This window comes from Paralichthys olivaceus, chromosome 1, assembly GCF_024713975.1.
Source record: "Paralichthys olivaceus isolate ysfri-2021 chromosome 1, ASM2471397v2, whole genome shotgun sequence".
Taxonomy (NCBI): domain Eukaryota; kingdom Metazoa; phylum Chordata; class Actinopteri; order Pleuronectiformes; family Paralichthyidae; genus Paralichthys; species Paralichthys olivaceus.
Genome location: NC_091093.1, coordinates 15,299,357 through 15,313,188, shown reverse-complemented (window position 1 = coordinate 15,313,188; position 13,832 = coordinate 15,299,357). Strand labels below are relative to the sequence as shown.

General features: G+C 43.5%; 1 protein-coding gene across 1 annotated transcript; it reads right to left on the bottom strand.

The window, feature by feature from the left end:
• Positions 1 to 1,361: 1,361 nt before the first annotated feature.
• On the bottom strand, positions 1,362 to 13,404 carry qser1 (glutamine and serine rich 1). Its single transcript, XM_020098825.2, has 13 exons — positions 12,961 to 13,404; positions 10,433 to 10,542; positions 9,645 to 9,782; positions 6,180 to 9,467; positions 5,553 to 5,857; positions 5,062 to 5,178; positions 4,846 to 4,979; positions 4,565 to 4,752; positions 4,007 to 4,144; positions 3,820 to 3,917; positions 3,463 to 3,609; positions 2,782 to 2,877; positions 1,362 to 2,645 (listed from the first exon to the last, which is right to left on the bottom strand). The coding sequence occupies exons 1-13, from the start codon at positions 13,068 to 13,070 to the stop codon at positions 2,505 to 2,507; spliced, it is 5,010 nt and encodes a 1,669-aa protein (XP_019954384.1). The 5' UTR covers positions 13,071 to 13,404; the 3' UTR covers positions 1,362 to 2,504.
• Positions 13,405 to 13,832: the final 428 nt, after the last annotated feature.

Below are 13,832 nucleotides of genomic sequence, written 5' to 3'. Positions count from 1 at the left end.
TCCAAAGGACAGAGGACAGTGGCTTTCCTCACAGAACTGAAGCTGCAGCACAGAGACACTTTTGTAGTTAGATTTTGATGGGGGGTGTTTGCCAGTAATTTTGCATTGTGGCCGGCCGGGCTGGACAATCATATTTTATTCAACAGCCCCAAGACCCTTTCAGATGACACAATGTCTGCCACCCATTCACAGTGAATAGTTTGGTCATGAGAACATGGTGGGCGAGCATCACGACAAGTTTCCCTTTGCCTTGTTGTCTCATCCCCCAGAGGGATACAGGCCAATATCAACTGCACACTCCAACCAGCAAATAGCCCAAACCCAACAAGCAGGTGAAGATACAACACTGACAGGCCTCTCTAAGCTGAGCTGGAGAGGACAAAAGCATTTTTGATCTGTAGTAAAGCTTCTTTTACATGTTGTAAAATTGGTGTAATGAAAAAGCATATGAGGCAAATCAGGAAGGTATAGTTCTGAGCAGGATGCATCAGTGAGGCCTTGGGAGTTTTTATAGTGCCAGTGGCAAAACATCTACAGAAGGAAGATGGTGCCTCACCCCCTCTTCTTCATTATAACATGTGCGACAACGGTCAACAGCCAAGGTTTCCATAAAATCTGTTTGAACACGGAGGCTTGAATCCACCTGCAGCAGCTGTTCTGACTCCTTTTCCCCTCGCTCTTCCCACAATTCACACTGGCAGTGTTGCCACTCAAGGCGAATGCCCCAAAATATCTTAAAAATAATGTGGTGTAATGGAGCAAATCATATGTACTAAACAACCATGTTTCACAATCATAATCTGTAACTTCAGAAATCCAACTCACAGTCTTCCTCGTAAAAACACTTTAAAGAGAGAAGTGTTACCACTTTGCAGTCTGCACATTCCATTTCCACAATTATGGGAATGATTATTAAGATAGGCTTGTTCTAGGAACAAGGTTAAATATTTCTGAAGAGCATGGCATGATTACAGCTTTAAGGGCAGAATGAATTCCTCCGTCATGGTCCAACAGTCCCCAACAGTTGAAACCACATTTAAATTCACTCAATCCTCTATAAACATGCCTGACTTATGAACAATACTAAAACTATTTTGGGATCTGTGAGATTTATAGATAAGAAATTTAAAATTCCAAATCATTCAAACACCTACCTTGATCGTGTATTAGGCCATGTTTTACCACCTTCTTATGATTTTGGACAGTTTCATTTCATGGAGAAAACTTAAGTGATTCGGTGATGATGTATTTTGCAATAATCTATGCATTTGTGCGTTGTAAGCTATTACTCATGTGTTACAGCAACATTTTCTGAATCTAGAACCGGTCGCTTCAGACAAAATGCAGCAAAAACAATCATGTAATACATGCGGCACTTTATTTACAAACTGCATCTTTAAAGAACAAGATCACTTTGATAGCATAAAACTGGTAACTGTCTTATGAAGAGTCAATTCTTTTAAAACCGTGGGGAAAAAAAGTGTCTTAAAAAGTGTAGTGAACAAGAGAACATAATATTTACTTCTGTGAAAATATATATCTATTCGTCAAAAAATGTGGGCTATGTCTGTAAAGAAGTATAAAGACAACTATTTTTTTTTTCATTTACTCTCAGATAAATCAAGGTAATAATATTTGATTAACAAAATTAATTTTTTCAAAAAGCAGCGCTGGAACTGCATTTCCTTTTTCGCATCTCATAAGCAAAGGGCTGTGTGAAGTGTTAAAACTCAATATAGATACAGTATATAGTTACTAAATTTCTCCTGAAGAGAATTGCTGCAGTTCCCACCTCCCTGCTCTTTTATACAAAATGTACATTATATATAAGTTGGCACTCCATTAAAAAATGGATGTTTTACAAACAGTATATAACTATGGTTATATATAATATAGAGAGATTTTTTTTTTTACAATATATCAACTCTGTATATGAGCCTTCTAATCAAATGATTGAAGGCTTGTTATAACTGTAGGCGATCAGATTTCTGCATCTTTTTATTTGCTGTGCTCTATTTCCTTTGCCAATTGCTTTCTATCTAGTGCATACTCACTGGTTATAATCTGGTATTCAACTAAAAAAAATATTTATAAAATTAGAAATCTATGAAAAGGGCCCAATAAAAGTGGGCTTTTAACTACAAAAGCTACAAAGGCTAGGAGAAGCAAAATGCGAAGATCTTCCAAAATAGTTCCTGGACAAGTCCTTGTCCTCTGTTGATCAGGTTATGGCTTCCTGCTAGGATGCAGAGATACAGACCATAAACTCTGCTGCCACCTCACAGTTCGCCACGTTCCACTTTCATGCCACAGACCCCTGAACGTCTTTCAGATGAGTCCACCGACAGGTCCCTGATTAAAATCTCTGCGTGGCTGGAAGGAGAGGTTCATTCCATCCTTCCCCACTGCCACTCTGAGCTGGAGGCCTCCTCTTATTTCAAATGTATTAGACTTAATGTATTTAAGTCTTTTTTTGTGTAGAAATCAGCCCTGGCAGGGATGAATCATCTGCAGGCCTGCTGCACTTGATTGATAAGCTCTCCAAAGCGATCAAATAGCCCCTCAACCCAAGCTCCGTTCTGCAGACACTTCTGTACAGTGTCCTCCTGCCCGAGGTCTCCTGTTTGCACCCGCAGAGATGCAATCTAAGAGGACAAAAAAAGTATTTATGAATATTCCATTAACTGGCTTTAATACAACAGAGGCAGAGCAGAATGATAAGCATCTGAAGTAAAGGCTAATAAGCAAAAGAGTCTACATGTGTGTAAGACGGTGTCTCACCTCGTCCTTACACATGAGGTATGTGTGGTACTTGTAATGCTGAAGAGAATGGTACAGAGAGAACCACTGGGTTTTCTGCTGGTCCACTGTGTACTCCTGGAAAGAGAAAAAAAGTCTTAAAAACGCTTCTTTTTAAATGAGTCTGTTAAGAGAGCATACCAGGAAAGGACATGAGTGTTTAAAGGCACTAAGAAGTGAGAGAGAAACACTAATGGTGGCACTGCGCCCTCTGCTGGACAGAAAAGTGCACACTGAATTTTACCAAAACATTGACCCATTTGGATCTGATATTAACATTCGTCTCTGGTGATTCAGTCACAAGTGGACAACTTTAAGTAAAAGTCAGAACGCACCCAAGACACACAGGACAAATTTTAAATTTGATTACTCAGATCACATTCAGAGGTGGTCTGGGACACATGGACAAATGCTGTTAGCAGCGTGAATGCAAATGCATCCTGGTCCCCATTATGACCTCCTAGATAACATCTTCTGACCCACGGTCATTTCACAATCAACTGAAAATATTTTTAAACTAGAGCAAGGAACTGAGATTCAATCAAAAGAGGTCATCTGAGACGCATTAGAGACTGACTGTAATAACAGATGTGAAATGATGAACATGGAGCTGCCCACTTGGGATCAGATAATTCGAGACACATCTTAGTTTTCTTGTCTTACTTGTGGCACTTTGTTAGGCATCTTGTAGGGCTTCAGTGTCTTCTTGTTGTAGGCCCGACCACTGAGACGCACCTTGAAGGCAGGATTTTCTCCATCCTTCTTCAGCTCAGTGACCACTGAGATCTCTGGGAAGCTGTCAAGCGCTGCCTGAAGACGCAGAACAGTCATGTAACATAGCTTCATAGACTGTAGTTAAGGTCCTTTGACTTCTTATCTTTCTTTTTGTCGTCAAAATAGATCAACACTTGTTTTTACACATTTTTAGACAGTAATGATCATCTCTACTTGCTCTGCTGAAATTCTCTTTTCCATTAAACTCATAACAAAACATAAATGTGTAGTTTTGAGGACACCCACCTTTAGGACTTGCCCTATTGGCAGTTTGTGAAGCAGCCGTTTCCTGTTATCAGTGATCATCCCGTCCACTCTTTTCATATGTGGCAGCAGCAACTCATCTGAAACATAACAAGTCAGATTTGACCCATTCTTAATCCCCCCCCTCGCTGATAATAACAGCAAATGTCCAAAAAGTAAAACCACTCACCTTTTGCCCTCTCAAGTGCCGTCATTATGTCTTCGTCTAAGGCGACGCTGATGAGCAGTTCCACAAAACTCTTGAATGTCTCCTTCATAGCTCGAGTGTTGAGAAGCCGTGAAGCAAACGGCACAGGAGGGTTCAACTCTAAGAGTGTGAGGACATCCAGAAGATAGTTAGAGCAAAATAATATCACCTTGAATCCAAACAAAGGCAACGTCCACTTGAACACAGTTGCCCGCATTCAATTCCTGATTGGGTAATATCAATAGCGACATGGCTACCAGCTGTAAATGCAAAGCTTAGCTAACCCAGACTTTCATAACAATTTTGCATCTTCTGCAGTCCCAACAAATAAATCCCTGGTCCTACTTCACACTGCCGTTTCTCATTCATAGTTCAAGAAGAAATCTTCCTAGTTAGACCAGCATGCACATGAATTGTTTGTGATAAGCATTTTCAGGAATGCGAGTCTGGACTGGGATATGGAGCTAAAACACTAATCTGGACTTGAGGATTTTTAGAATGAAAATATATTTAATGAGAAGTGTCAAAGCGCTGCTTTACCATTATCTTCACCACCTTCCTCTGCAGATGACCCTGAGGCTGTAGGGGAAAACTCCTCCTTCCATTTCCTCCTCTTCTTAGGTGGAGGTTCTGCCCGTGGCTTAGGGTGTTTGGGACGGAGCTTTTGGCTCTGGGAGACTGAGGAAGCATTTGCTGTCAAGCCCAGTAAAGTTTTCACCTGAACACCCCTGTGTGACAGAACCAAGACAGTTACACCACAGAGGACACATGTTTAAAAGACAGAATAATTGAACCTTCATCAGTCAGTCCTCCTGGCGTACCTTAGGGAGTTCATAGGCTTGCAACGTGGCTTCCGACTACAAACTCGTACATACTCCCTTTTGTTCACTGTGTCCAAGAACTTCACATAAACCCTCTGGTACATGGTCTTGGCGTCACCAAAGTATCCAAGATACTACACACAAAGAATTAAACAAAGTCATTTGAATGATCAAATAATCATTCTTGGATAAACATCTGTATTACCATCTGCTTACACTGTTCGTGGCTGAGAAGACTCTCTTTCCATCTCTGAGTTCAGGCACAAATTTCTGCAGCAGAGCCTTTTGGACCTTCCAGATGGCCGGAGGCTCACTCCCTGCTCTCATTGTTACCTGGACACATGCACATGACAGAATACAGGACACGTTTCAGTATGCAGCACGAGTTCAGGTTCAAGATAAGCAAGTCAAATTGTTCAAATTTGAGCATACGTGAGATCTGATATGAATATCTATTCAGAATTTGGGGTTGAGCAGCTTGTGCTACAGGGAAAGTGGTAGGTGAGAGCAGGTTTGGTTTTTATCAAATAGACACCTTCAATGATGTTGATTCAAATAAGGGCGACTACATCACAGGGCAATATAGTTTAGCTCCGACAGGTCATAGTCAACATTTATTACAAGCACAATGATTTCGACCATAGCTTAACCTAAAAATTCATGTTCACAAGAACCATTTTTCCATCCATGCTGTTGAACAGTCGTACCTTCAAGTTTTCAACATCCTCATTGCGGACGACAAACTCATCTCTCTCCCGGTACATTCCCTCCCCTCCACTGTCCGACAGCTCCTCGTCAGTCAGTCCTTCCATGGCCACACTCCTCAGCTGCACAGCCACCTGTCCCGGTGCCATCTCTTTGGAGTTGTCTTTAGCAGCAAATGCAGCTGCTCCTGTGACAGAGTTTGTTGCTTGCAGAGGAGTGGTTACCTGTGGGAAACAGGTCTCTTTGACGGCTTGCTGCATTATGGGAACTTGATCTGGTTTCATCATCGGACCAGGGATTGTGTTTTCTGGAGAAGGGTTGTAGATGCAGTATATGAATGCGTTGAAAAAAACAATTTAGGAAGTGAAATGACTACACACGAATAAAAAATTTCAGAAAACATTTAATGAAGAGAAAAGTTTACAGGCAACGTAACTTATGTTTACGCTGCATTATTCCAATTCATTTCTGAAAACAAAGTTTGCGGTATTTATGGCAAACTTTATGGTATCGTTTTCAAAATTGTAGTAAAAACAATTTATGATCATTAATATAAACAATAGTAAGTTGATGCTCTGGTAACATACAGAGAGCTCTTGAAAAGCTTGGATGTGTATTATTGTTATTACCTGTCCTGGTTTTCCGATCTGAAGACTCATCCAGAGCTGAGAGTGCCGAGCTTATCCTGTTCCTCAGGGCCTGGTTCTTCCCGGTGTTTTCCTCCTCATCTGAGCTGAACGATGGCAGCGTTTCCAAGTTCTTTTGCAGATCTTCATCCAGACGTTTCTGCTGGGAGCTCACTGCCTGACTCTCCTGTGAAACCACGGGCCCTGGCAGAGTCTGCAGTTTGGGTGGCAAAGCAGGCAAGGCGGGCAAAACACATGGCAGTGGTTTGGACGAGGTGGACAGTTTTCTAGGTCGACTTATCGTTCGCGTAGGACTCGGAGAGTACTGCTGTTTGGGGCCAGATTTGATGAAGTCAAGGAAGGAGCCAATGAAGCCGGTTTTGACCTCTGGCTGTTTCTCTTCCACTTCACGAATCTTCTGCCTGATTCTCTCCTGCTGCGGACAACCATCAAATACGCTGTGTGAAGAAGATGGTGAGCTGATGTCACTGCCCCTGGAGTTTTGCCGCTTTACCATACCACTGCGCTTGGCCGGTCTGACCTGTCCACTGTCCTCCTCAGGACCACCTGGTTTGTTCAAGGACTTGAAGCGAGCCTTCTTTTTGGGGTAGTCTTCTCCGCCTGGGCCCTCCATAAGACCATCCTCTGTTTTAATACACTTGAGATTCTCTTTGATGCTGCTCTGTAGACCCGACGGATCATACAACTGCCCACCTAAGTGATAATCATTCTCCGAGCTTCCTCCATCTCCATTTGCATTAATGTCAGAACTGCTGACCTGAGTGTCTGTGGACATCTGAGGTCCATTTAGTGTCATGGTCAAAGTGTGGGAGTTAGTGTTGGTGAGGATCGACTGTTGTGCTGAGGAGAAACTAGGTGACATGTTCCTTATGTCCACGGTCTGGAAGTGCCCTTTAGTATCAGCGGCGCTCGCCATCACTGCCATTTCAGCCTCAGCAGAGGATGCAGCTTTGACAAAGTCTTGCGGCGTGACGCCACAGGCCGCAACCGTGGCAGCCAGGATGTCATCAACATTCGACAAAATGTTTCTCTCATCTGCGAGTAGCATAGATTCAGGGAAGCAAATGGAGTTGAGAGCAAAGTGGTTTTTGGCATCGTTTGACTGTTGATTGGCCGAGTGGCTGTAGTGGTGTTTCGAGGAATCAGGGCATCCTGAGCTCTGCTCGGACACTACTGTGCCCTGCTGCTGACTGTGGAGTTCACTGGGACCTAGCAGTTCACGGTCCATCTGGAGATACTGGATCTGCACTGGGCCCAAACCTTGTGGCTGTTGAATACTTTGCACTGATACCACCTTTGAAGGGTTCTGACCCTGGTGGACAATGGGCTGCTGAAGCAAAATCATCTGACTGGGCTCGAGGAGAACCTGAGTGCTGGGGACGGTGATATATTGGGTGTGGGCAGCCGGGATCTGGCTCTGGGATTGATTATGATTCTGGTGGTTTTGTTGATGTGGCTCAGGAGATTTGAGTTGGAGAGGTACATGTGAAGATACAATACTGGAGTTTGCCGTTTTTATGTTTGCAGTGTCCTGACCATTGGCGCTGATTAGATGAATGTGCTGTTGGTTGAGGGAAACCATTCTTTCATCCTTTACCTGTTCTGCATGTGTATGACCCAGTCCCATGAGCTGGTCGTCAGAGCGTGAATTGCTTCGGATAACACTTTGCGTTTTGTGATGGTCATCCATTTTCGAAACAACATAGATGACATTGTGGGCCGCCATGTTGTCTGCTGCAGACGCCTCCATAGTCGCCTGATGGAGAGCCTCTAGGTCCTGCATGGGAAGCTCTTCAAGTTTCTGTTTGACGTATGTTGGCTTTACATCCTGTATAGAGGATCTGACGTTATTATGTAAGGCTTGAGTAGATGAAGAGAAGGTAGGCAGTGGTGCAGATAGAACATATTTATGGGGCTGTGTCTGTTGCTGGGAAAGAGTGTCGTGCGTTTTACCTCCCACTGAGGCTTGCATGAGAGTATAGTCCTGCGTAGAATTGGATCCAGACAGACTCCTTACACATGTGGGTGGGTAGGAGGAGTTAAGGGATTGGTTTATGGATTGTCCTGTGGCAAAGCTCTGAGAATAAGTCACTGAAGCTTGCCCCTGTGACTGAGATGTAAAAGTCACATTAGGAGCACCCTGAGAGTGGGATGTGGGGTAGCTCTCCGAGAGACTCCCCTGACACAAGCCCTGGACCTGGACTCCGTACTGGACTGCCTGCTCCTGGCTTAGGCTGGGACTGGTGGAGTAAACAAGTGTCTGACTGACAGTTGCCACATTGCCAGACTGGCAAGAGAGAGAAGGCAGGGTCTTGTAAAGGGATGACAGTTTGTCTGTGGTGGAACTGGGGGTCTGTGACTGTGTGTGTGGGCTGATGTAGGTTTGAGACAAACTGTTGGACATTAGGCTTGGTAGGTGGAGAGACTGCTGATTAGAAATCACTGAATTCTGGTTCTGCCCTGGGGAAGAATATCGCTCTGGAGACCCACCTGGCAGGTTCTGTGTGTGGCTGTGACTCTCTTCACCCCCAGCTGAGTGTGGAGCTAGTTTGGCAGAGCAGTCTTTAGCCTTTGGCACTGACGTAGTCGAATATGTTTGAGTTACCAAGTCTGTCTTGGGTTGCGGAGCGCCATTGACCCCTTGAGATGAATCTACTCCTGTGGAAGGACTGCACGACACTGGAGTCTGACGGGCCGGGTCTTGCTGGTAGGACACATCTGCTTCGCTGCCAGACACAAAGTACCCCGATAACGAGTGCTCAGAATTGGGCAACTGTTCTGAGGCCGTGTGGCTGCTAGAAGGCCTCTGGTGGTGTTTGATCACACTACATTCACGCTGAAGAGCTCTTTCAATAGAGCCTGAAAAAACAGTGGTTGCGTAGGGCTGTGGGGCAGGCACGGTAGAAGGGAGCAGACTGAACTGGGGTTGCAGGAGGTGGGGGGCTGACTCCTGGGCTGAGCGGTATGTGGAAGACTGGACAGGCAAAGTGGAGCCCAGGGCAGGGGCAGACAGATGATTGAAGGCCAGGGCAGTGGGAAGCACGGTCTGGCTTGTTTTGAGATGAAGGAGGGGGTCTGGGTGAGAAAACAGGCCATTGGTGGAAGTGCTGAAGGCTGGATCCTGGAGAGCCAGGGAAGGGTTGGTCGCATAACTCCTGGGAGGGTAGGCACCAGTATGCTGATAGGATGACAGAGCAGCGGGAGAGGGGAAGGTGGCAGTGGAAGGCAGGGCACCAGTCAAGTACAGCTCTGTGGTGGAGGAGTTTGTACCTGCGTAGCACAGAATAGGCAAAAGGGGAAGGGCAGACAAATTAAAAACCTATATACACAAAAGAAGCATCTTGTGAAAGATCAACAACAGTTTTCATATATGCACTTATACTTATTTCAAATTAACTTTTCATCAAAATACTTAATCAAATACTGGGTGAGTGGATGTGCTCTCACCTGCAGGCCATGATGGGGGTCTAAAAGGAGTAAGCAGCGAGGCACTAACAGGACCAGCCTGAAGGCTTCTCGACTCCATGGCTGTCAGAAAGCTCATGATTGAGGTCTCGGGATTATTACTGTTTGAGTCAAGTGTTCCTGAAAACCAAGAAGGAGGATCACTGAAAGAGACTGAACATAGATCCCATGTCCCAAGTAAATAAAATCAACATCTTAAAATATAGTTCACCTTAAATGCAAGCAAAACATTTTTTTCTTATCTCTAGTGAAATTTACTTAAACTTAAACTAACAAATTAAACCAAATGGTCTGTGCAAGATATTTGCCACTGAGATATCTGCACCCCTACAAATGGAGAATTCATGTTTACAGTGGGTCTCAACAATATAAAAAATCCTATTGGAATATTAGAATATATATCAATTATGGGGAGATGTAATTTAAGTGGGAATAAAAATCATATGTCACCTCAATAGTTCATTTACAATAGTAGGTTATGACACATTTTGTCTATTACACAAATTGTCTGAATTGAACATTGAACTTGGACATTAGGACATTTAAATAATATTTAATTAATTTAATTTTAAGAATCACATTGGTAAAAGATGTCCAAGATCTGTTCTCAAGTAATATGAACATGAAAGACACATTATGGTTCATTTGAATTTACCACCTTGCTGAGTGGTGGCACCAGCCACAGCATATAAAACCAAAAATATCTGCAAGACCACCACTACCAGGAAGTTGATGTTGAAACTAATGCTTTTCGAGCTTCCACAACTCACCTGCTGCAGCAGGAAGCTGTGACGTAGTGTAGGTGGGAAGCTGGTGGGTGGAAGTGTAGCTTTGCCGCTGGAGGAGCTCTGCATCAAGGTGTGTTGCACCATAACTGGGACTGCATGAACACACAAACACATACATGTGAGCTCTCATTCTCACAAGCAGCAGAGCACTCAGTGAAATATGAACAAGTAAATCATGTCTCATGGCACGGAGCAAACTCTGTTCGTCCAGCCGAGTCTTGGCTACTGTCTACTGAGTAACAGCCGTAGGAGGCCCACAAAATATTTGCATAAACACAATGATAGTTCTATGATTAATGTTTGAGGTGATACGATAGTTTGTCTAAGCCAATTAGGGTGAAAAGTAAAAAGCAAGAAATAATTGTATGTCTATTATCAGACAACTTCTTAAAATTGATGGGAAACAGGATTTAAACCATGGGTAATCAGATCCAGCCAATCTGATCTGAACTGTTTTAGCTGCAAGGTAAACATCTGAGGACAGAGAACACAGCTGAAGAGGAGTCTTCGGTCTCTACTTCTGGTCCCTCCAACACAAATGCACAAATCACCTTTTATATGAAACTTTTCTCTGCTAACTAACTATTAAGTTGTGAAAATTAACACATCATGTAACAACAAACCCCAATTTGTGCAGTGGGGGTCCAAAGTTTGAGACCACCTTCCTGGACAGGGGTCAGAAGGTGGAAGTGAAGTATCCCAGATGACAATTGACAGCATGTGACTATTAATTTCACTTTCCATAGCGTAATCAATTAACGTTTTAGATTCACCAATAGCTGAAATTATAGCAAATGCTTGTGTCAGAGCATCAGTGACGACTTATTCTACACAACCTACCACGAGTGTAATCATCACAGTCTGCTCGTAGTGATATCAAGTTGTTTTAATAGTTTTTTTGTCATGCCACAAGTCACCGAGTGATCATTTCTGTATTCTTGTAACTATTTCACCTCCTCTGACTTTCTCCTTTGTGCTCTTTTTTAATGGTAAAATAACTTATAAGATTGTGTGTTGCACAGGTTCGGAAGGAGGCCAGTTGTCATAAACTACAAAAAATATGGAGAAACAGCTTTCTGTAATAATGCGAGCTGGAATGAAATCCCACCACATGTTAGAAACGCCCTCTGTCAACATTTTTAAAAGAAACTGATCAAATCTTGTTTTATAGTTATGCTTTTAATTTTTTCACCAATTTATATTAATAATAAGTCATCTTAATATCGCTTCAACTGTTGGATCAACATTTTGTTGTTTTAACCTCTTTTATAGTGTAAATATGTTCGGTTGCTAATCTGCTGTTCTATTTTATGTAAAAAAGGGGGTTCTCAAAGAGTGTTTGGGAAACCCCCCAAGGGTCCTTGAGGGGTTGAAGGGAGTCATTTCTTTTCACTATATTTTCCATCCATATCTCACACACTGGCAGATGAATTTCACACACTTCCTGTAATAAAACATTGAAGAGCAAGAATCTAATGAACTGTGGGTCTGTGGTCTAGCTTGTGTCTGTTAAGGGGTCATGGACGTGCATTAGTTTGAGTATCACTGATGTAATTGGAATCGCTGGGATATCAATGTTTACTTATTTTTATGTTTTGCATCTTAACTCTAGTTTCATTTTGCATCTCTCTTGTTTTTACCTGTTTAACTTGTTCTATGTTTCGGGTTGCTGCCTGTATTAGATGCCTGATTTTTTCTCAATGCAACATTTCACGGTAAAAAATAAAGGTTAAATAAAAACAATATAAATAAAGTAAAGCACCTTAAGCTGAGTTTTATTATTATTATTAATGTTCCCATTATTATTATAGTGCTACGTCTGAATGCTACATGCTGACTGCTTGTGGACACTATTACTTTACTAGAATTGAGACATTTAACTTTACATTTCTGTAACGTATGGAGGAACAGAACAGTGATTGCTGTAGTTGGAGATCTGCTACTTTGGCAGGTTTAGCAGCTGAATTCACTGTTTTTGTTAGATATTGGAAATAAAGTGAGCAGTGGTTAACTTACTCTAACTAAACCAATAACTGTGTCACAGACACACAGAGACTGGGACACGTCGCCTGAGCAACACCAGTAGCTGTGCACCACTAATGTGAAGAGCCATGACTGACATGATTAGCACTGGGGGCTAGTTACCTCTCTTGTTTGGGCTTTAGCGGGCACCTGTGGTGAAGAAAACGGGCCGATGCGATGCTAGTTCGAGCCCCATGTGTCATTAACTTGTTCCAGAAATAAAACAACACCGGTCTGTAGTTTTACTAACTCTGCCCGGGGGCTACGCTGAGGAGGCGGTGTGCTAGCGAAAACTAGCAAGGTGGGCGACAGTGACGGCGGCTAAGAAAACACTGACAACTCAGCGGCTCCGTAACTCCACTCGAATTCACTCAAATTTCTCCGCAGACAACAACACGGAGCCCCGCACTTTTTCTTCCTAGGCCCCCTCATCCCCGAGCTTTCCTTTGGGGAGATGCCCACCTCCCTCCCGCTTTATCTCCCCTTACCTCGGCTTGATGTTAGCTGCGCTGCGGTCATAGGCCCAAGAAGCTACGGTCTGTGCTGGTGGAGCCAGCGCGTCCGCGAAGCTGGAGGTCGGGTAGTTCCTGTCCATCATCCGGTGAAGGAGTCACTTCCCCGACGGAGCTTCGTGGAGCAGCGAACACGCATCGTAGCGGCGGCGGCAGCCCGCGTCCGACACCGCCGAGCGACCGGTCAGTGCAGTCCGGCCGGAGCCTCCGTGAGGGCTGCGGGATGTTCGACTTTAAAAAAGCCCTCTTCCTCCTCTGAGCTCGTTAGTCTGAGTTCGCCTCCCGTCCCGTGGAGCCGTTGAAGCCCTGCATGGCTTCACGCACCCATGTCAGTAGGTTTCCCAGGATGCACCGCACATTTGGCTGCAAGTTTTCTACTTTTCCTTCCACCTCAAAGTTGGTGCGACTCCACCTGCATGTTTCTCCTGATGTTTCTCCTGAGGTTTCTCCTGAGGTTTCCCCTGATGTTTCTCCTGAGGTTTCCCCTGATGTTTCCTGAGACACCAACACTCCTGAGGTGTCAGTGAACCTCAGCACTGTTTGTATACATGTCTTTAATAAAGTGCTGCAATGATAACAATAGAGCCAGGATTGAAAGTGGTCTTAGCATTGTACTGTTATTAATGTACATTCTGTATATAGGATTTTACTCTGTATATTTCGTATAGCTTAGTTTTTATATTTTGACGTTATATATACTGTGACACCTTGCTGCCGTAACACAGAAATCCCCCACTTATGGATCAATAAAGTCCATCCATCTAGTCTTGTGCATATTCTTATTTAGCTCCTGGTGGGCAGTAAAACAATAACTATCAAAACATAATTATCATTAATAGCAATACTTT